General features: G+C 34.6%; 1 protein-coding gene across 1 annotated transcript in view; it reads left to right on the top strand.

The window, feature by feature from the left end:
• Positions 1 to 1224: 1224 nt before the first annotated feature.
• The window catches only part of LUBEL (Linear Ubiquitin E3 ligase), a 36005-nt gene continuing 14329 nt past the window's right edge, over positions 1225 to 22900 (top strand). The window contains exons 1-16 of the mRNA XM_070635383.1: positions 1225 to 1453; positions 2798 to 2867; positions 8808 to 8873; positions 8932 to 9228; positions 9306 to 9443; positions 12757 to 12877; positions 13042 to 13295; positions 13391 to 13816; positions 13880 to 14087; positions 14318 to 15445; positions 15484 to 16026; positions 18639 to 19105; positions 20430 to 20621; positions 20751 to 20927; positions 21738 to 21839; positions 21921 to 22422. Of these exons, the coding sequence (XP_070491484.1) occupies positions 8832 to 8873; positions 8932 to 9228; positions 9306 to 9443; positions 12757 to 12877; positions 13042 to 13295; positions 13391 to 13816; positions 13880 to 14087; positions 14318 to 15445; positions 15484 to 16026; positions 18639 to 19105; positions 20430 to 20621; positions 20751 to 20927; positions 21738 to 21839; positions 21921 to 22422 (4597 nt within the window). The 5' untranslated portion in view covers positions 1225 to 1453; positions 2798 to 2867; positions 8808 to 8831. The remainder of the gene's footprint in view (positions 1454 to 2797; positions 2868 to 8807; positions 8874 to 8931; positions 9229 to 9305; positions 9444 to 12756; positions 12878 to 13041; positions 13296 to 13390; positions 13817 to 13879; positions 14088 to 14317; positions 15446 to 15483; positions 16027 to 18638; positions 19106 to 20429; positions 20622 to 20750; positions 20928 to 21737; positions 21840 to 21920; positions 22423 to 22900) is intronic.

The raw sequence follows: 22900 nt of genomic DNA, 5'->3' as shown, positions 1-22900 counted from the left end.
TTTTTTCTTGGGTTCAATGCCAGGTCACGTCTAATTTTCGAAGATCTTTTTCCATTTTATCGTTCTAGGTATGAAGCTCGGTTAGTGTGTGCGGGTGGAGTTTAAAGGTCTTTGGAACATAATGTGTCTCCACTGCTAGGTATACAAGGATATACTGGTATTTGGATGAATTTCCTTACAAAATTTTGCACACACGAATTGCAAATAGGCTCATTGCAGGATATATCATGTCTTATGACGTCATCCCACTAATTTGTAGGTCTAAAGGGTGTATAGATCAACTGTGATCCAAGGCCTCTCTCAGATGATGCCTAAAGCTGGCTTTAACGCTACCTTCCGTTTGCCAATGTCCAATACCAAATGCAATACTGTTTCTATCTACAGCTTCCTTCCAGGTGTTTTTTTGCTACCATAAAATGCTTAAATACGACTAAAACTAGATTTTTAGGCGCTGATACTGTCGGGGAGAATAGTAAGGGTGGGGTTCATCAGGAATGCATAAAATTAGGAAGGAATGTGGAACAGCAAATTCCTAGGAAGCTCCTCTAGAAATTTTTGTCTCAAAAAACTCTATAAAATTAAAGAAAAGTAGTTTTTGACCCCAAAAATCCGCTTATGATACTTCCTTTGCCAAGCGAAGTTTGGCCTATCTGTTGGAACTTGATCCCTCAAACATATGCCAAGCTTAGCTCGGACTACCCGCTGGAACTTAATTTCTCAATCTTATGCCAAGCTTCGCGAGACTTTAATGGCACAGTGTGAATCCGCATTGAGTAGAAACTTGATACACTAGTTGACTATTATTTTTTACAAATTCTATCCAGTTTGAGTTTGATCTTGTTGATATTTCATAGAAAAGTCGAAGAGTCAAGTCGACTCGATTCTGCTTCATTGTATGAAATTATCATTGGGTGCAAAAAAAGACAAAATGTCCCAAATTAAGCGGAAAATCCCAAAAAATATGCTAAAAACGCAAACGAGGAATATCCAACTTTAAATAAAAAAAAATTTCCTCAACTAGAAAAATGACATCGCTTTAACAAAAAAAAATTCTTTTCTATATTTTCATCTCAATTTTCTCACAATCGAATTTTCGCTCAGTGTGAAAATGAAAAGAAAATGAAAAAAAAAATCGTTATTTTTAAAGCATCTCTGAGTTGTTTGTGTAAAATAAAATACACATGAAAAATTTAACTAATTTTTCTCAGTTTTCCGCGGATCTTTGAAACTTTAACATCGACTAAAAGACAAGAAAATTTTTTTTTTGTGAATTTTTTCACACAGCGAAGATCAAAAACGGAAGGAAAAGAAGCAAAAATTTCCAAGTTTATTCAACTTAAATTAATTAAATTTTGATTCAAGAATTTTTGCTTTAAAGTGCCGAAATTCTCATTAATTTCTGAACGGACAGAAAGTTATGAGAGACGAAAAAAGAAAAGTTATTTTTATTTAGGTGATTTTTCTTTTACTTTCCCGGGTTTGAGTCTTCCTTGAGAGTACAAAAAAAATAGTCTCTTTTTACTCAATTTTTAGCGCATTTTGAGATCTGCATTATATTATGTCTGTGAGCTTATCATGTGCATCAATAAATTCACTTCTTTGTTTATCAATTTTATGATAATTTGTGGGAATTCCTTTTGGTATATTTTGTGGTATTTTGTCTGTTGTTTCATAAAAAGTGGAATATTTAATGAACATTTTTGAGAGAATTTAATTTCGTTGTTAATACAGCGATAATCATTCCGATGTACTTACTTACTTTCTTACTTCGCTGATCGAACAGATCATACAGATAAAGTCGTGATCCATGACTTTCCACAGGAGTCACCTAAAGCGGGCTATCCGCTGCAGTTACAATGTAGTTACAATGTATATAAGGAAGCTAGTTACAATGTATATACGATTAAATCTTGAATTACGTTCTTACTTCTTACTTCCTTGACTGGGCTGCACGGGGCACATTGCCGCATTTAGAGAACGTCTATAGACTGTTCTATCTTACGATAACTTCCAGTTCAAGATAATTAGAACTCTTCATTGTTACTAAAATCATAATCATATAGCAGTGAAATTGTATCAGTGGGCTAAATGGTAGAACGTAGATGTTACCTACCCAAGATCTTGTGTTCAATTCCAAGTCGTGTCTACTTTTTGGAGGTATTCTTTCATTTCATTGTTCTGGCTAATATACTCAATCCATGTTGGGTGTTGTTTTGAGGTCTTTGGAACATAAGAATGGCGGCCATCGACCTGTGCTTTTTCCGGGACGCTGGTGTACTTTTCTACCTTGCTGTTGTGTCCAGACAATGCCCCAAAATGTCCCGATTTTTGAAAACATCAAAAACTCCATACAATTATTGGAATTATTGACAAATTTGAACTAGAAGTTGATCCACCACTAGTTTAATTAATAACTAGGCATTTCGTCAAGTTGATGTCCATTTGGCTAATAAAAGTAGGATTTGTTGTTAGTAAAACAGGTTTAGTGGAGCCATTAAAGCTTCATTTGTGTCGCTCGGGATTCAAATACAAAATAGTCCCTCTAAAGCTATTTGAATGTTTCAATTCAATTTTATGGAATATATTTCCAGAATTACACTAAATATTAATCAAATTTGATCATTATTCCATCCAGATACTCAATTTACATTGTAACTATCATAAAACTTTTGTCACATCAATTTACATGTCACAGATTCTCAATAATCTTCCAACACAAAATGCGCTAAAAAAGAGAAAAAAATAAACTTTTCTTTCATATTAACCGTGCTTTCATTAAATTCTATATAAAATATAGCGAAACAAGTTGAGTGAGAAAGAGACGAGAAGTGAGAATCATAGCGAAAAAAAGAATATAATACGAAAATGTAAGTGTGAGGCGGTATATAAAAATAGCATAAGAAAGTGGATGTCAAATTTATTAAAATTTGCTGTCGCATGACGTAAAGCAATGCAATGAGGAAGTTCTATACTTTTCATAATATGAGAAGTGCTGTATAGCTTCTCTTTTATGCTGCCTTAGCATGGAATATGAGAAATGTTGAGTTAGGTTTTGTGTGTGAATATTATGGATATGTGGATATAGATTTTGTGTGTGGATGTTGAAGGCTTAGTGATGAAATTTTCATATACAAAACATTACATATTTCCGGATCTAATTATAAACATTGTGCTGATTGGTTGGGAAACTAGACGAAGATTTTTATCATGTTTTTGTGGAAATTTGATGAGAATTATGCTGAATTTTCCAGCAATTTTCCAACTCTTCGAGACTTTATGTGGAAATTTGGTTAAAATTTCCAAAATTACACGCGAATTTCCAACAATTTCCCAACTAGTCGAGATTTTCTGTGGAAAATTTGACGAAAATTTCCAAAATTACTATCAAATTTTCCAGCATTTCCGACAATTTTCCAACTTATCGAAATTTTCAGTGGAAATTTGACGAAAATTTCCAAAATTACGCTCGAATTTTCCAGCATTTTCGACAATTTCCCAACTTATCGAGATTTTCTGTGGAAAATTTGATGAAAATTTCCAAAATTACTCTCGAATTTTCCAGAATTTCCAACAATTTTCCAACTCATCGAGATTTTCTACGGAAATTTGATGAAAATTTCCAAAATTATCCTCGATTTTTCCAGAATTTCCAGCAATTTTCCGACGAAGTGAGATTTTATGGTGAGAATTTTCAAAATTTCACTCGAATTTTCCAGCAATTTCCCAACTCATCGAGAATTTATGTTCTCGTTTAATTTTCGAAATTTTCATCAAATTTTCCAGAATTTCCACAAATTTTCCAACTCATCAAGACTATACGTGGAAATTCGATGAAAATTCTTCAAAAAATTCCAAAACTGCGCTCGAAATTCCCACAATTTCCACAAATTACCCAACTTCATCGTGACTCAACATTGCAAGCCATTCATATCCCATTACATAAATCATCATTATGTATCAACATCTATTACATTATGCTGCGATAATTTTCATCGCATGCCACTGAGAACGATTCGGATTTTTTTTTATAATTTGATATTTTTTTAAGCTCTCGACGTTGAACATCTGCCATCAATTCTAAAGTTTCTGTAATCCCGGAAAATATATTAAAATTTGATCTAAATATTTTTTTTTATGATTTGTTTAGATGAAATGAAGAACTTTGAAGAGTTGAACTCGATTTTTTTGAGGTTTATGGCCTTGTGGGGATTTCGTCAGGTTCTTAATTTCATGGAATTTTGAGTGGATTCCTAGTTTTTGAGAATGATGAGTCAATAATGTGGTTGGAAAATTCTAAAACTTGATTTATGTGAATTTTTATGCTACATTATTGTTGGGACACAAGATGTGATTAGAATGCTTCCAATGTTGTCCATTCTATTTCCAGTACCAAGCAAGATCGGTTCTCAGGCTTTCGGTTCCACTGACGCTCAGTCCCTTGGACTCTCGGTCTCATTGTTGCTCAGTCGCTCAGTCCTTCGGTCTCTCGGTTCTATTTGTAGCTCAGTCCCTCGGTTGCTCAGTTTATCGGTTGCTCAGTTCTTCGGTTGCTCAGATCCTCGGTTGCTCAGTTCCTCGGTTTCTCAGTTTCTCGGTTGCTCTGTCGCTCAGCTTTTCGGACTCTCGGTCGTTCTGTAGCTCAGTCTTTCGGGTTCTTGATCTCTCTGTCGCTCAGTCGCTAAGTCTATCGGTCTCACGATACCTCAGACTCTTTTGAAAATTAACCAAAACAGAGACTTCAAACCTCCCAGTATTGTCAATTTTCAACCCAAAAACACGAAAATTCTAACAAAACTTCATAAAACCATCAAAATTTCTGACAAAACACCTCAACTCCCCATCCTTTACACAGTCAATAATATTGAGAGAGGTCACTGTGTATGAAATGTAAACTAAAATAATCATTGCACACAGAAAAAGATCTATAGCGTCTGAAGACATAAATAACTATGTTAATATGCTATAAATAGCTATAGTCGGCGTATATATCTTCATATATGCGTTTCACTTGTACATAAAACAAAAAAATTTCTCTTTTCTCAAAATCGTCTATAAATAATTGAGAGGAAAATGAGGAAAATATTTCTCGATGTAGACGTGATAGTCGTTTTAATTTCATTGACTTTGCGGTTGATTTTGAGAATGAGAAAAAGTTGTGAATTTTTCAAGACTAGACAATTATTTAATCTTGAAGAATTGATCTCTGGTGTCGCCGCAACAAGATCCTTCGGTGGGGATTAAAATGTAATTTATTTAGGTTTTTGCGATGCCGGTGGTTTTGGCTGCATTCTGGGAGAAATTCACTTATTACGTAACGCGAAAGATTGACTCATCTCTTCCACTCCTCTAAGTCGGTCCTTACTTACTTACTTATTTCGCACTTATTTCGGTCGTACAAATCAGTTGAGATTCATAATCTCCCACAGGAGTCGCCTGAAGCTGGCTCTATCGCTGGCTTCTACTTGCCAATTTCCGATACCAAGTGCAATAATAACTCTATTGATCCCAGTCGGTATCAAAAACAAAATTCAATGATTGAGGCATGAGGCACAGTACACGAAAACTCAGCTTACCTCCTAGAGCAGTGGAGGGTGCAACTCAATGTCATGAACCGTATGATGTTGCCATAGAGTTTAACATAATAAGCCAGATCCAAGTCAGATCATTGAGATCCATAGCTGCGCAAGGGCGTTTCGCGGGCTACTGATTGTTTAACGAAGAAGGGTGGGCCAGACCAATGTACTCAATAGGTCTACAGTTAGTCGTTGGAGTCGCGCCTAAACCATTCCGCCACCGAGCCACTTCGACTCGATGTATCTTAAACCCCTTAAAAAATGCACTATAATTAAGGACCCATCCAATCATAATTAATCCGCCCCATCCAACAATGTTGTCGATCAGTATTGACCATTAATTTGGTGAAAAAAACAAAAATGTTCAAATAAATGAAAACAGATGATTAAGTCGGGCAGTAGTGATGAATTTGAAAGAAGTAAAACGAAAATATATATATATTTTTGGCACGAAAGAAATTGAGGTCATTCATCTATATAATGTATTGTTGTGTATCGACGAAAGACATAGAATGAAGATAAATAATAGTACAACATGTTACTGAAGCGATAGCAATAAAATAAACAATTTTTTAAGCGCACTTTATGATTTATAGGACGAGTTTTTGTTTTGTCTGTCTGATTGCATGACTTTTTATTTTGGAGATTTTATTGAGAATTGTTTCGTGGGTTATGCTGTGTAAGGAAGGGTATAAATTGATATTTATTGGCATGCAGGATCGATTGAAAATTTGCTTTATTGAGCATTAAGCTTATTTTATCTTTTTTTGTTTTCAATGCCATAAGCAATTGTCAATTGAAGGTGGGATTGTCTGAGGCTATTATTGCGATTATTATGAAGATTTATGATTTCTTTTTTTAAGTTTAAACAAGTTTTAAGGGCAGATTTCACTATAAAGGATTATTCTGTTCCGTATTTTGGGATAATCTTAGGATTAGATTATCCAGCATACGTACTTACTTCGCTGGCTAAACAGGTCAAATTGACAATTCCATGATCTCCCTCAGATACTACCTAAAACTAGCTCAATGGCCAGCTACCGCTTGGCAACTTTGACATGCTTTATAATGTCAGCGTCCCAAAAGAGCTGATACAGTTTCATGTTGTTCCTAATCTTAAATAAGTCACCTTCCTTCTTAGGCCTCAAGCCAAAAATGACTCTGAATCCAGCATGATCCTGGATGATATTTTTTAATGAAATCCGATAGGATAATTCTGCGAAATGAATTATTTTTTGGACTGCCCTGAGATTATTTCGAGAAAATCCCCGAAAATTGGGATAGATAATCCGAAAATGAGGACCATCCACTTTAGTGAATTAAAGTTGGGATATAATTTCAATCATCAAGCTCAATAACCTCTCAAGTCCTAAAATTCAAAAGATCCAAAGTCCTCTATCAATATTCACCACAAAGCACATTACTCATCACATGTCCGACTAATATGCAATAAAAAATGTCTGCTAATAAGTTGCAAATAAATTCAAAGTGATCTGAACATGTTTTTCATTTAGTTCTTCTTTATATCCACAAATAAATCTGTTTATAATTCGAACTACATTTTGAGTCAGTATATGAGCGACTGCTTATAAATTAATAAATGACCATTAATGTTGCTATAAATAATCTTGAAGAAAAAAAGAAAAATTTTAAAGAAAATAAAAAAAGTATTGAGTAGGCACATTTTAACAGGCTGATGATGATCTATGAGTGTTAAAGTGATGATTCAACTTTTATAGGCTTTAAAGAATGTTTTTGATGATTAAAATAACGAGAAGATTATGAAGTTAATTTGGGATTTTTATTTATGAGATTCATAAATTAGGACATGAATGGGATTTACGTAACGATCAAAATAGTATTTCAGACCTCATGCTTTGTACTTAATTACTTCACTGGCCGTTCAGATAAATTGTGATCCATGACCTCTCTCCTAAAGATGCCGCCTAAAACTTGCTCTATCGCCGGATAACGCTTGCCAATTTCCTATTCCAAAAGCCAGAGTCATACCGGCCTAAATTAAGCTACCTGTAAATTCGAATAATTAAAGAATTTTGTAACTTTTTTGGTCAATTCTTTGACAATAATTGCTATACATTCCTATACACACACCAAAAAAGTATCAAACACCCTCAATTCCACAATAACCTACTACATAGTAAATGACCCGATGCAAATTTCTATGGAAATAAATGTCTGTTTCTGTTATTACTTTTTGATTACCCCTTTGCCTTTTTTTCAACAGTTACTTCTCGGAAATCTAAACTTTCTTTCCTAATCTATTTGAGTTTGAATACCGAAAATGTGATGAAAATATTTTAAGTGTTTCCTCTTTTCGTCCTCAAAAATTTTTCTTTATAATTTCCTGAAGATCCTTCGTAGAAATTTTGTCATATTTATTTACATTTCTTCGTCATGTTTTCTATATAAAATGGGATGTCTTGGTAGGGATGTTCAAAAATTGTGTAACGCTTAGAGCTTAGAGAGGTAGGGGTAGGGGGGAGGGGGACACACATTTTGTGCCAGTAAGAAAATATGTTACCAGTGGGTATTTGTAACAGTGGGCATTTGCAATAGTGGGCATTTGTAATAGTGTGAATTTGAAGTAGTGGGCATTTGTACCAATGGGTATTTGTAAAAGTGGGCATTTGCAGTAGTGGGCATTTGTAATAGTTTGGGCAATTGAAGTGGGCATTTGTAATAGTTTGGGCAATTGAAGTGGGCTTTTGTACTAGTGGGCATTCGTAACAGGAGGCATTTGTAACAGTGGGTATTTGTAGTAGTGGAAATTTGTGCCAATGGGCATTTGTACCAGTGGGTTTATGTACTAGTGAACATTTGTAAGAGTGGGCATTTGTAACAGTGGGCTTATGTACCAGTGGGCATTTGTAACAGTGGGCATTTGTACCAGTGGGCATTTGTACTAGCTGTGTCGCGAACAAGAAATAGTTCCTCAACACTACATTTAAGCATTCCACTGGGCAGTTCTTTCTCCACAACCAAACATCAAAAGCCAGTCAATAAATTCTCATTTTTATTGAAAAGTATGGGATGTGATTCAGTAAGCTTAAATATCAACACATCAATTAAATTCGCTGTTAAGTCCGACCTTTTTGCAATAAACCTTTCTAATTCTCAAATTCCATATGTTCTTCGTTCAGCATCCATTAAACATGTGCTATCGTCCTACATTAATTCACTCCTTTAATCGTCTTATTCCACTTATATTTACAGTGACAAACATAAGAAGTAGCCATAATGTCCAATCAACTCTGGAGACGAACGATGCCGGACTGGATTGTAAGAAGCCTTAATTATTGTCCATTCTTATAAATAAATCCATTAATTTTCATTTAAGGGATCGCAATCGGACAGAGTTGGTCCCCCGCCACCGCCATTACCAACAAAGAAAATAAATCCTGATCCAGACTATGAGACAATTGACTTTTCAAGTCAACAATATAGTAACGCACCACCAAAAATGACCGTAAAAGATGTCATGCAAGCAAGTCCCGCTGATGTTGGCCTTAAATGTGAATTATGTGGAACAATTGGTCCGGTTATTAAATGCGAACAATGTGTTAAAAATTTATTTTGTTATACATGCGATGACATGTTTCATCGTCATCCCAAGAGACAGAATCATTTGAGAAAGGTAGGAGGTGTTGATGATGTCATGGAACCAAGTCTTAATTATCCAATAAATACTTTCATTATTACTCTAATAAACAGCGTGTTGACTTGGGAAATTTACGACCACCATTGCCACCGAAGCAATCACAACAACCACCGCCTGCTGTTCCAGTTCCGCCTCCAAGACGTAATCGTAAGAGTTGCCTTTCAAGTCCAATGCCCGAACGACGTGATCAGGTATGCAATGTATCATAAAACAGAAAAAAATTATTGTATTACAAAAGCAGATGAAAGATGTAGCTATAGAAGATGAGAAAAAGAGTAAAGTGATTAAGTGATGCACATAAAATGATTGATGAAGTATATAATTTGTGATGAATAGTGAAATTACATTGCAACATATAAAAAAAGTAGCAAATTTACTGCAAATATAAATTGACAAACTCAAGATTATTGACATATGAGATTTATATTACTTCTTTTTTATTTTCTTTACTGTTTGGATGTTCCCTTGTTGTGAGATTTGTTAGGATTCTTGTGGATTCTGCTTGATTGGGTTGGGGTGGTTACGTTGTTGTACCGGATGGTTTATGTGGGGATTGATCTAGGGGAGCTTATGATTGGAGCTCAAAATGGTTTCATTTTGATATGGTGATTTGCAATTGAAACTTGGTTAAAGGAAGGCTTAATCTACCCCAATTCCTTTGCTGATACAAGAACGGAACCATGTGAAGTCGTGTGAAGCTGAAAATTAAGGGGTATCAGGGGTAATGGCTGGTGTAGTGTGAAGCCATATGAAGTCATGTGATGCTACTTGAAGTCATGTGATGCCACTTGAAGTCATGTGATACCACGTGAAGCTATGTGAAGCTGAAAATTGGGTGGTCACGTGAAGCCAATTTGTGAAGCCGTGTGCAACTGAAAATTCTGAAGATGGGCACCACGGACGCTCTCGAATACACTAGTTAATTAATTGAATTGAGTTTATTAATTAATATTTTGAATGCGAGAGGCATAGGACTTAGGTCACATATAGGGGCGTAGCCAGATATTTATTGGGAAGGGCTTTTTAATTTTTTTTATATAAATCGTCAAAATTTAGGGAAGTTTTTGGATTTTTTTATAAAAAAAAGTGAGAATTTTGACCTTCAAACCCTCCCATCCCCCTAAAAACGCCTCTGGTCATAGTGGATCTGCACTACTTGGGATTGCTGTGTATCTGGTTTTATCACAGCTAGCTTTACCAATACATCCTATGGATTCATTTCGAGTGGTTTAATACAACAGCAATGATGTAGCAAGAGTGAGGAAAATGAAGGAATTTCCTGATGCGCCTTGACTTGAGAACCTTTCATTTTTACCTCGGGGAACCAATTCATGACATTTCAATGACAGCCTGGAGTACCGAAGCACACAGGTTGTCCACCACAGCAATAGTCTATCATAAAGCATAATTTGAGTGTTCCTGGTTCAAACAATGAGACACTAATCTGAAATTCGTTTAGAAGAATCCCCAGCAGCACCTTCACACTATTCCACCCCAATCAACTCTGACAAAATCACCCTAACGTCATCCCCACTACCACCATCCCCAAAAAATCCATTTCCTCCTTCATTTTTATTTGTTTTCTTTCCATCCTTACTTATTTCTCACAACAATAATTTTTTAAGAGGATTTACGTTCATCGTGGAACAGAGCGCGAATAAACAGACAAAAGAGAACAATTTTTTTTCGATGAAAAGTGAACTAATCAATCTCAATGATTGACAGGTCGACTTTTCTTCTCATTCAATGCGATAATCGCTTCTCATAGACATTCTTTTATTTTTTTATATGCCACAAGAGTAGTCGTTGCTAAAAAAGTGTGAAAAAAATTCAATCGTCAACTTTTTCATCGTCAGTTATTGATACAACTAGCCAGTAAGATGGAATGTTCGTTGAATGATGGAAAGGAATTTTTTGGTGGAATTTATCGAGCTGATTTTGAGGAAAAAGTTGGTGAAATTTCATGAAATGAATTTTTGCAGTTAATTATTGATGCATTGTTGGTTGTGACTACATCAATAATCTTGAATTAAAATTAAGGTTGCCATTTACACATAGTTGATGAGCTCTGGAATGTGCAATTGATGAGATTTTCGGCGTTATGTCAGTATTAAGACTCATTTGGTCTCGAACTAGTATCAAATCGGCATGAGACTATCCGTTTGCTTTATATTTGTCATTTTTTGGTATCATGTGACATCCAGTACTCGATGTCTTGGTTCCTGATGCACAGCCGGTCTTGGTCTTGAGATTTGTCGACATCAAAGTCTCGACCACCTGTTGGAATGGAATATTTGTACTTACTTGCTTATTTCGCAGGTCTAATAGATCAATTGTGATTCATGACTTCCTACAGATGAGTTGCCACCTTAAGCTGGTTCTGAAATATCTGTAATGGCCTATTTAAGGCCGTATCCAGCTTTAGGAGACGTTCAAGGCAGGTCATGGATCACAATTGGTAAGTAATTAAGCTCAGTCGTAGATGCGTTCTAAAGAAAATCATAGGACATGAGTTCGGCTCGGGAATCTTAATATTTCTGAACACTAGGCAGTGGAGGTTGACTCTATGAATACTTAAGAGTCTCAAGACATTTTTACATATTTTTTTGGTATCTAAATCTTTAAATTTCCCATCTTTGAACAGACATGAAGCATGTACACCAAATTGAGCATGTTAAAGCATCTCAGCTAAGTATACTCAGTACTGTCCCTATTTAGATGAGCATCCTCATTGTCTGTTAATGCCTAATAAAGTCAATCTCCAAGTTGAACATGAACATCACCGCTCTGGCAACTCACCATTACTGCCTTGACTTGTAATTTTAAAATTCACACGAAAAATAATTTTCTGCTGATAAAGTCAAGAAAGTATTTATCAAAAAGTCTTTCGTGATGGCTCCACGTGCTGACAAAATTTATTTTTATATTTAAGAGCCTCTTTTTGTCAATGGCTTATTAGAAAAATAAGCAGCTGTCGGATTTTTATAGCTTTATAGCTCTTTATTATTTATATTTAGAATTCTTGAATTCTATTGAATTTTTATGTACAGGTGTTGAGCATTGCATAACATTTTCATGAAAATCACATTAAAATGTAACAAAATCCAAGCTTAATTATGTCAATGACTTCCATAAATAAACATCCATCAATCAATTTTTAATTGACCTCCAAAAATATCATCAATGTATCATCCCATCCACTGGCTTTTGTTGACATCTTCACTCAAATTTCTCTGACTGTTTCTCCTCCTAATTTATCCGCGTTGTGACATAAGCATGTAAGTAGGCTGACGTTTATGGTAAATCATATCTTGAAAATACATTGATACATGACACAGTTTGGCAATTTATATTTTTAAGTTTCATGACTCAAAAAAATGACAAAAAAAAATTTAATTTTTGGCATCAAAAAATAAGCATGAGTAGCAAGTAGATAGGCAGAGAAAAAATAGCAAAAAAATAAAAATTCAAAAACAAAAACAAACAAATTTTTGTTCCTCAAAGGCCTTGAAACAGCAACAACAGGAGCAACAGACAGCGGCATTTAATGCAACGTTGAAGGAAAAATTGGATAGTTTACAAAAAAGTGGAAGTATCCGTAATCGTCCGCTGCCAGACATACCGAGTGAGTATTTGTTGGATGCAGACATTTTTGGATCAGAATCAGCCCGCCTATATTTTCAGTCTAACATATTATTTACTTCCACACAACTAATCAACAGCACAACAGCTCTAAACCCCATTTTTAATCCATAACAATAATCCACAATTTATATTGTTCACTTTTAGTGCCAGGAACAAAGAGAATTGAGCGACCACAAGCACCGATCACACCAAAAGAGGAATCAAAAGGAAATATTTTCGATGCAATCAAAAAGCCACCGTCAGTGGCAATGGAAAAAATAAAAAATTCGACAGCAGCTACACTCGATAGAATGGCAACATTACAAGCACGTTATCGACAGTATAAAGAAACAATGAACTCTGATAATTCAAGCGATAAGAGTCGTCGTATGAGTACTGCATCGACAATTGACAGCAATGTAAGTACATGCATGCATAACATGTCATAATTTTCCTGTTTATGTTTTATTCACTGTTCTGTAACTGACATGATTGACATATTTTTCAAATGTAGTCAATTCCGCAACTAACTAACCGTCCACCCATACCAAAACAACAACAACAACAGATAAAGCCACCGGCACCGCCACCTCATGTCACTAATAATCAACAATATCAGCAAAATTGGCAGAATGACTTGCGACATTTTGACAACTTTTCCCATCCATTACCTGGTCTTCCACAATTTCCATATCCACAAAATGTAAATCAATCGAAAATGAATTCTTTTATGAATCAGGCAACAGCTGTTAGACGACCAGTTCCAATGCCAGGCAATAATTTAAAAGCACCAATGCGCAACATGAGTGCATCTGTGACAAATTTAAATCATAGTGGAACTGGATATCCTTCAATGCCTAATAATTTTCAACAGCAACAACAACAACAGCAACAGCAGCAACAGCAACAAAATCAATGGGGATTTACGCCTGTAAATCAAGTAATGAAATTTTTTATTGATTTTTTTTTTAAGCAACAGAACTACAAAAATTCTATTTTACAGGCACAATCAATGGCACAACTCAACATGATGCAAAACTCATGGAATCAACCACAATCACAGTGGATGGGTGGTGCCTTTAATGGATCAAACATGAGTCTTAATTTACCACCACAATTTATGCACAATAATGATCCAAACAGTATGGGATGGAATCCATGGATGCAACAATATCCATATCCACATCCAATGATGAATAATATGCCTAACGGTAAGAATGATTTTGAGATTTTTTGTTGCATGATTTCAGTAATTGCATGTCAAGGAATGTGTCCCATAAAAAAAATGGAAATTATGCACTGTTCATCTCCGGCATGCTTAAATTACCTCACGGATTAAAATCACACCAAAAAATTTAATTTCCGTCACGCAAAAATAATAACATTCATTCATTCTTTCTCTTTCATGACGATAATCATATAAAATACATAAAATCATCAGGAATGCCACCACGTTCAAGAGTCCAATCACGAGTTCCATCACGTGCAGCCTCGCCAGCATTAAGCGTACGTTCGCGACGTTCAATGATGAGCTCGAGACAACGTAATAAATATGTGCATCAAGATCTAACAGATGATGAGGATTCCGATATTGAGCAGCATTTTACCGACGATTCAAGGTCACGCAATAAACGAATTACAGATTTGAAGGCTGGCGGTAGACAGCGACGTAATACGGAGACATTTGAATTAGATTATCGTGATAATGAGGTCATAAGTCGCATTCAGAGGATGAAAGAAAAGTCAAAGTATATACGTGAGAGAAGAAGTGGTTCATTGACACATTGGCCATCGACAAAAGATCATGATAGTCGTAGTGTAACTCCATCTGATGATGAAATCCGAAAAATTTCATCAAAAAACCGCAAATCGTCATTAACATCACCAATTCCAAACTCAAGACGAATCCTATCTGATTCAGCATCTGAAAAAGAAACAGCTGCAAAGTCATTAAAGAGCACAAAGTCAAACAGAAGTGACTATGATGAGAATGAAAAGTCAAAAATATCATCAACAAATTCCCAGAAGGTAACAGCAAAGAAGCCCGCAAATGAATCAGATGATGATGATGAAGTATTTGAAAAGGAACCGCAAACAAGAACAAGTAAAGGTCGACCACTTACGCTGTCGTCAACAACATCTAATTCTGTTGCAAGAGAGTCAATTAAGGTGACAGATGATGGAAGTAATGTTGACAGTTATGATGAAGATTTTGATGAGAAGCCAGTAAAAAGTCACAGTCGTGGCAGTGAAAAGCATTTAAAGGATAGAAGGAAGGATAATCATGATTCGACATTGACAAGACATGAAACTTCGCATTACAGACATGAATCTCCAGTAAGGAGAGAAGAATCTCCAATAAGACGACAAGAATCTCCAGTTAGGAGACAACAGTCGCCAGTCAGAAAGTCATCGACTTTAAAGACTCAAGAAAAAAATAAAAATGATAATTTAAGGTCAACAGCATCTCCAAAAGTCCAGGAATCAGCACAAACCAAAAAAACTCAAGAATCCAGTTCCAAAATTGAGCCATCAACAAAAAAACTCAAGAATCCAGTTCCAAAATTGAGCCATCAACTTCCAAAACTCATGAAAAATCAAAATCAGAAAACATAAGGTCGACAGCATCTCCAAAAGTCCAAGAACCAGCACAAACCAAAAAAACTCAAGAATCCAGTTCCAAAATTGAGCCATCAACATCCAAAACTCACGAATCGTCCTCAAAACTTAAATCAACATCCAAAACACAAGAAACATCATCAAAAGGTCAAGGAACATCAACCCGAAGTCAAGAAGTAACAACAAGAAGTCATGAATCAATCAAAAGTAAGCCATCGTCCTCAAAAATGCTAGACACAGCGACAACATCAAAAATAAAGTCAACAATTCAAAAAACAGCCGTCAGCGATGAAGAAGAATCGGAATTGGACCATCCAAAAGTTACAAAAAATTCCAATGTCGTTCAAGTACCAAGTGGAAATTGGGAATGTGAACATTGTACATTTGTTAACGAGGCGGACACAAAAATATGCCTTATTTGTTGTAAGACTCGTGTTGAAGTTTTGAAGCAGTTGCCAGTTGAAGATGATATTGACATTAATGAAATTAATGATTCAATTTCGCAGAATGAAAGTGATGCTAAGCAAAAAGGTAAGATTAGGAAAATAACCTTCCTGCCAGGCACTAAAGCTCATTAGATGTATTTTTTTTGTTTTATATTGTCAAGCCTACATACTTTCATTATTACTATTGTTATTACACCTTCTATACCCCTATCTCGATGCTCATTTTCTGAATTATTTTACTCATTTACTGTGTTTGTTTCCCTTGTGGTGATGTTAGGTTGATTTTTGGTTGATTTGGATTGTTGTGTCTAGTAGTATCTGTTAGAATCTAGTAGAATTTATAAGAATCTAGTAGAATCTAGTAGTTTCTAGGAGAATCTAGTAGTATCTGCCAGTATCTAGTAGAATCTAGTAGTATCTGCCAGTATCTAGTAGTATCTAGTAGTATCTAGTAGTATCTAGTAGTATCTAGTAGAATCTAGTAGAATCTAGTAGAATCTAGTAGTATCTAGTAGAATCTAGTAGAATCTAGTAGAATCTAGCAAGTATCTAGTAGTATCTACTAGTAACTAGTAGTATCTAGTAGAATCTAGTAGTTTCTAGTAGCATCTAGTATCATAAACTTACTATTCTAGAATTCTAGTAATTTCGACTTCAACAACTCCACCAACTTGCTAAAAATCCCTAAAAATCTACCAAAAATCACTGCAAAGGAAGTAAATAATCACTGTTGTCAATTTACTCTACTTACCCCCCTACCTTACATTTTACTATCGTTGCCCTCCTTTCTGTTACTCGTGTTTTCCATATAAATTTACAAGAAATTGAAATAAGAGAAGTTTTGCATAATCTTTTGTACTTTATGGCTTAATTTGAAGCTTACAGGAAGTGATAGTGTTAGAGAAATGAGACGAGATAAGGGTTTGAGGAGGTGAAAAAAGATTGAGAAAAATTTTAAATATTAAAATAATGAAAATTATTGTTAAAGAGAGAAGAAAGAAGAGGATTTTGTTAAATAAGTTTGTCATTTTTTGAGAGAGAGTTGGAGTGAAAATTTGATGTGTCCATTTTGCAGGTATTTTTGTTTTGCTTTTTTTGGGGTATCTTGAAGGATTATTGAGATGAATTATGAATAAAGCATGAATTGCGGGTCATATAGAGAAGTGCTGTTCAAAGTTTGAAATTTACTTGAGTCTGGACGACTTAAATCAAGGTGACTCCACTTTTTTGGAAGCGGCTCTAATTGAATCTGGAATCCGCATATAAGTCTTGTCAGCTCTGGTTCGAATTTCCTTGTGTCATGACACACCTTGATGGTAAGCCACGGCCGAAACTGTACACGGTGGTTCATGACATTTTCTCAAAACTTTGGTGGTACCCCCTTGAGTGCCTTGGCACATAATTTCGACAGCACTGCTCTAAGGACTTAAATTTGGTGGTTTGAGCAAAACTAAGCTGTATTAAAATGTTAGGTCCGCAAACTGTTCCGGCTTGTCTATTTCGTTCGTAAATTTGTATTAAATAGAATGCAAGCTTCTAGTTTTCGGCTGTATCTTGTAGTTCGTCGAAAGCTGTCTGCCTACAGTTTTGAGCGAGCTAAAAGAAAGCCATTGACATCATTTGTGCACAATTAAATTGTTGGTTACATTGAGACAGAGAGAACCTCAAACTGCATGCCATTAAATTTCAACTCCAACTCACTCAATTAAATCCAAATCTAGGTTAATCGTAAGGCACAATGAAAATCTGTTGTGTCTATACTTGTGTTAATCCTTTTGTTATTGTTTATATTTTTGTCTTTGCATATCCTTTGGAATAATTTTGCCCAAAATTGCCATTATTAAAGTGTTTTCAATGTTTTATAGAAATGTATAGATAAGGGTCGTTCAGTTGTTACGTAATGGAGGGTGATATTGATATAGAGAGGGGGTAGGAGGTGTTACCTAATAACTGAACGACCCCATAGTCCCTAATAGACAATGAGCATGATTTCTAGAGCTTGTTGTACTTAAATGTACTAGATGTACTAGATGTACTAGATGTACTAGATGTACTAGATGTACTAGATGTACTAGATGTACTTGATGTACTAGATGTACTAGATGTACTAGATGTACTAGATGTACTAGATGTACTAGATGTACTAGATGTACTAGATGTACTAGATGTACTAGATGTACTAGATGTACTAGATGTACTAGATGTACTAGATGTACTAGATGTACTAGATGTACTAGATTAGAATGCTCATGGACGTTACTTTCAGTTTATTCAGCTCTTAATTGCATGTTCATTGCCTGTTAAGGAAGTAGAGCTCATATTTTGTATTTTTGTATACTTGTCCTAATGAAAATAGCTGAAATAGATCTCAAAATCCCCTGCATAATAACAAAATTGATCCAAAGGATATTTTAATCCATAGTCATAAGCTGTATGATAAGTCTTGCCTATTTTTTGTACATTGAATGAACTTATTAAAGCAAAATTGTTTTTGATTGTGAAATTCTCAAATAGAATTAATAAATCTATAAAAAATATAGAAAAACTTTGACACTTTGAACTGAGATTAATCTTTTGTTTTTCTTCTTCTTTCTCTCTCTCTCTCTTTCTCTCTCTCTTCCAAATTTCCTTCAATTTTTTTTTATTTCCACTTCCATCACATCCCAAATACAAAAATTATTCTTCTTCATATTCCAGTTGACACAATTGAGAATTTTAATGTCTCAACGGAGCAACTGAATGAGGACAATGAAGACAATGAATCAGTGGATGAGGAAGATGAAGACGCAAAAGAATCAATTGATGATTTATGGACTGAATCAAGAGATGACAAAGGAATTGATGTGGCAATACCTCAATATGATAAAGGACAAGTCATTTCAGATGAATTGAATGAAATGGATGCATTAGGACAGGTCTCATTGGAATCTGAGGTGACAAAAGCAACAACATCGAACAATGTTGAGACATTAAAGACTGCAAAGGGACAGATTAAAGTATCGACAGCTTGTGGAACGTCACCCGATAGAGAAATTGAGGAAATATTCTCAAATGAAAAATCAATTCGTGTCCTTTCGCCATCGGTGATGCGAGAAAATCAGCACAGTAGATTGTCAAAAGTTTCAATTGGGACATCACCGCCACCACAAAATATGTCGACGCAGGTAGGAAAGAAGAAGATATTTGAAATTATTTTTTTATTTTTATAGCTAGCAGCAGGCATGTTAAAGTTATAATTATGGAAGTCAATGGAGGGAGGATTTAAGGAGTGGGAATCATTTTGAGCAGTAATGGCGTAGTGGTTAGAGTAGCGGTCGGCCTACTGATCTTGATGACCCGGGTTCAATCCCAGGGAAATTTTAGTGGAATTTGGGTGCATTTTTGTTGTTCTAGTCATGTCAACTTGGTTTGTGTGATTTGCGACATACAATTTGGGATTACGGGTGATTGTATTGTATATTGTCATGCATGTGCAGAGCTCTACTGTTCATGCAATGTGCAGAGTTGGGAATCCACCATCTTCTAAAGAATAATAATTAGTGCTAGTAATCCAAACCTATTGGTTGCTTATTTAAGAGACAAATGTTATAGGTGCAAGTTTTTAGATAGACTATGAACAGAGGTTGTTAACCCAAGTGGCAATACATTGTCGCAAAGGCGCTGACACGACATAGTGCTGATGACTAAACATCCAAATGACTTGTGGGTGCACACCAGAGTTGACAGGACTTTGGAGTATGGACTTTTTGAAGTCCATGGACATGGAGTCGGACTCTACTTTTATTGGGAGTCCGGACTCCAATGGAGGGAGTTTGTGTTGGGACTTTTTGGAGAGTTGGGACTCTATGGAATCCGGACTTTGTGGAAGCGCCTTTACATTGGAGTTCTGCCAACTCTGGTGTCACACATCAAGCTAGAAGTTGACTCATATTTTATATGTCGAGTCGAGTGGACTTTAGTCGACTTTTTCATTCAAAATCCGAGTCGACTTCCAGCTCTTGCACACATGAGCTGTTTATGAGACATTAAAATGGCAAAATTAGGATTTTTCGCAGCTTGCCATTCGGTTAGGCACATGGACCTCGAGCAGACAAGGAGCATTGTCTTTAGTTTGCTCATAAAATTGACCATACTCAATTATATTGATTGAGTATAATCAAAAGCATGCTCATTTAGTCGAGTATGCCTTTTAGGCTGTCATCCTAAAGAGATTATTAGCCCTCAGACCTTAAATGTAGGCTAGTGAAGGCATTGTATCGATCTAATGCCAAGTCAACATCAAGTATTTCTTCATATTGATCTGATGACAGCCTGGATCAAGAATTCATAATAATTGTCTAAAAATAAATCTGAAATTACATAAATTGCTTCCCACACTCCTCCAAAAAAAATATACAAAATAGAATGAAGAAAATGAAAAATTTCCTCAATTTTCTCTCAAAAAAAAAAAATATATATATATTCATTCATTTTCATTTACGATTATAGACTTATGACACATCAACGACAACACCGCTTGAGATGGAGACAGAAACTTTTCAACAATATCCGTCCGAGGGTCGTTTTGCCAATCGCGGTTTAAGAAGAAGTCATTCATTTGCCACATCATCAAGATTTATGGAACCATCAACGACACTACCTCGATCAATGAGCCGACAAAGTTTTTCAAGTGAATTTCAGGCAAGTGTCAAAGTCAATTATAAAGCTATTATTTCATTTTTATTGACTGCCTTTTTTGTCCCCTCATCATCAAAAAATATTAAAATTTCTCATTTTTATTTTCTATTTTTTTAAATTAATTAACTGTAGAGTCCAGCAACAACTAGAGCTGCTAGTCCTAATAATCTTGATTATTTGCTTTTTCGTGATAATCGAACTAACAATATTTCGATGCCAATAATTAATAAAGTTGAACAAGAGCTTGCTTATAAAAGATTTCCGCCACTTCATCAACGCTCAACACGATCATCGCTTTATGAATTGAGGGTGCGAAGTGCTTTTTTTTTTAATTTTTATATGCTGTTTGGGGAGTGGGAATTGATGCTGAATAATTATTTTCGATGGGGATTGAGAGAGTGTGTGATTGAGTGCAGTTATTAAGGATTGTTCAGATTTTTCGAAAAAATTAAAAAAGTTAAAATTTTGAGATTTTTTCAATTTTATAAATTTTTGAAAAAATTAAAAATTGTTTTAAAAATTAATTTTTTTAAGAGTTCAAATTTTTACTGAAAGTTCAAAAAACTATCAAATTTGTAAAAATTAGCTAATTTAAAACAATTTTAAATTTTAACATTTCTAAAAACCTTCAAAATTTCAAGTTTTTAAGAAAATTCAAAAAATTCAAATTTTTAAAAAATTTCAAAACATTCAAATTTTAAAAAAAATTTCAAAATTCCAAATTTTCAAGAAAACTCAAAAATTTAAAACTTAAAATATTTCAAAAATTCAAAAATTACAAATTTTTAAAAAAAATTCAAAATTCCGAATTTTTAGGAAAATTCAAAAATTTAACATTTTTAAAAAACTTCTCTTAAAAGTTCAAATTTTTTAAAAAATTCAAAAATTTCAAAAGTTCAAATTTTCCTGTTAAATATCAAAATTATTTCAAAACGAAATCAAAAATGAAAAATCTCCAATCCCCTAAAAACGCCCTAAATTACAAAAAACTCTCACAAACCCCCCAAAAATATTTCAATTTTTTCATATTTTTAATTTCAACATTTTCCCTTCTTTTTTTTCTTTTTTCATTTATTTACAAATTAAAAATTTATTTATGAAATCATAAAAAACAAAAAGGATTTTGAGGCATTACGATTTGAGAATTTTCTAAATTCCCAACGTCGAATGGATCAAACATCAAACACATCTGCCGGCATTCAATTAGTGAAACTTTTACGCGTGAGTTTTTTTTCAAATTAATTTGTTAATTTGCTGTATAGAAAAAAAAGAAAAAAATGACGAGAAAATTTTTCCACACAGGATGCTGAACATTATAAATTCACAGCGGAGGAGCTGCAAGCAGCATTAAATCATTGTGAAGGCGCAAATCCCATTCAATGGCTACGCGAAAATTGGCAAAAATTAATTGAAACTGTTCAACATTTATCGACAAAATATGGACATGAATTGAAAGTTAATACGATCGGTACAATATCAGCAATTGAAGCACGTGAAGCATTGAGAATGCACAAGGGTAATATTTGGCATGCTGTTACGCAATGCATTGAGAAACGTCAAAAAAAGTACAATGAAATAGCATCGCGTGGAAATTTTACACGTGAGGATATTGTAACGAGTTTAACGGCACATCATGGTAATATGGAATTGGCATTAATTGAATTGAATAAAACTCAATTGAAGCCATTTCTAATGAAAATCTGGGGTCCGCCATCAGGTGTTGATAATGAGAGTGGAAATGCTTCAATGTTTGATTACGAAACGTATCGAAAAAATAGCAATTTTGGATATAATAATCGTACAGGTTTGTACAAAAAGCAGTAGATAGAAGTTATTGACTAAATGCTCATTTTTAAAGTCAATATTAAGTCAAGTATGGAATTTTCAATTGTTGACATTTTTTTGTGACTAAAACGCATTTTTTTGTGCATTTATTTCTCTAATTTACAAAGATCTAGATTTGAGGTCACAAATCTTGCTCTTTGTTAGTTAGGGATTGACATTGATTAGTATAGTGTTATCCAGTTTTGAGTAGAATTGAGACAATTCGAGCTCTAGTTTTAAGTATGTGACGTCACTTTTTTGTGTTTGATTTTTGATTATTTCATTTCAAAAATGTTCAAATTAGGATTTTAGGAATTTTTTTTGTAGACTTTTTTAAATTTTGGAAATAAAATTTTTTGTAATTGTGTTAAAACCAATCAATGGAGTTAGTCACTGTGTTTATGTGTGGCAATTTCAGAAAATTTTTGGCAAAGTTATTAGAGAGTGATAGGAGTTTT

This window comes from Chironomus tepperi, unplaced genomic scaffold (genome assembly GCF_022539635.2).
Source record: "Chironomus tepperi strain 1889 unplaced genomic scaffold, CSIRO-AGI_Ctep_v1 contig_89, whole genome shotgun sequence".
Classification (NCBI taxonomy): Eukaryota; Metazoa; Arthropoda; class Insecta; order Diptera; family Chironomidae; genus Chironomus; species Chironomus tepperi.
The sequence above is the reverse complement of the archived record's forward strand: the minus strand, read 5'-3'. Positions and strand labels throughout refer to the sequence as shown.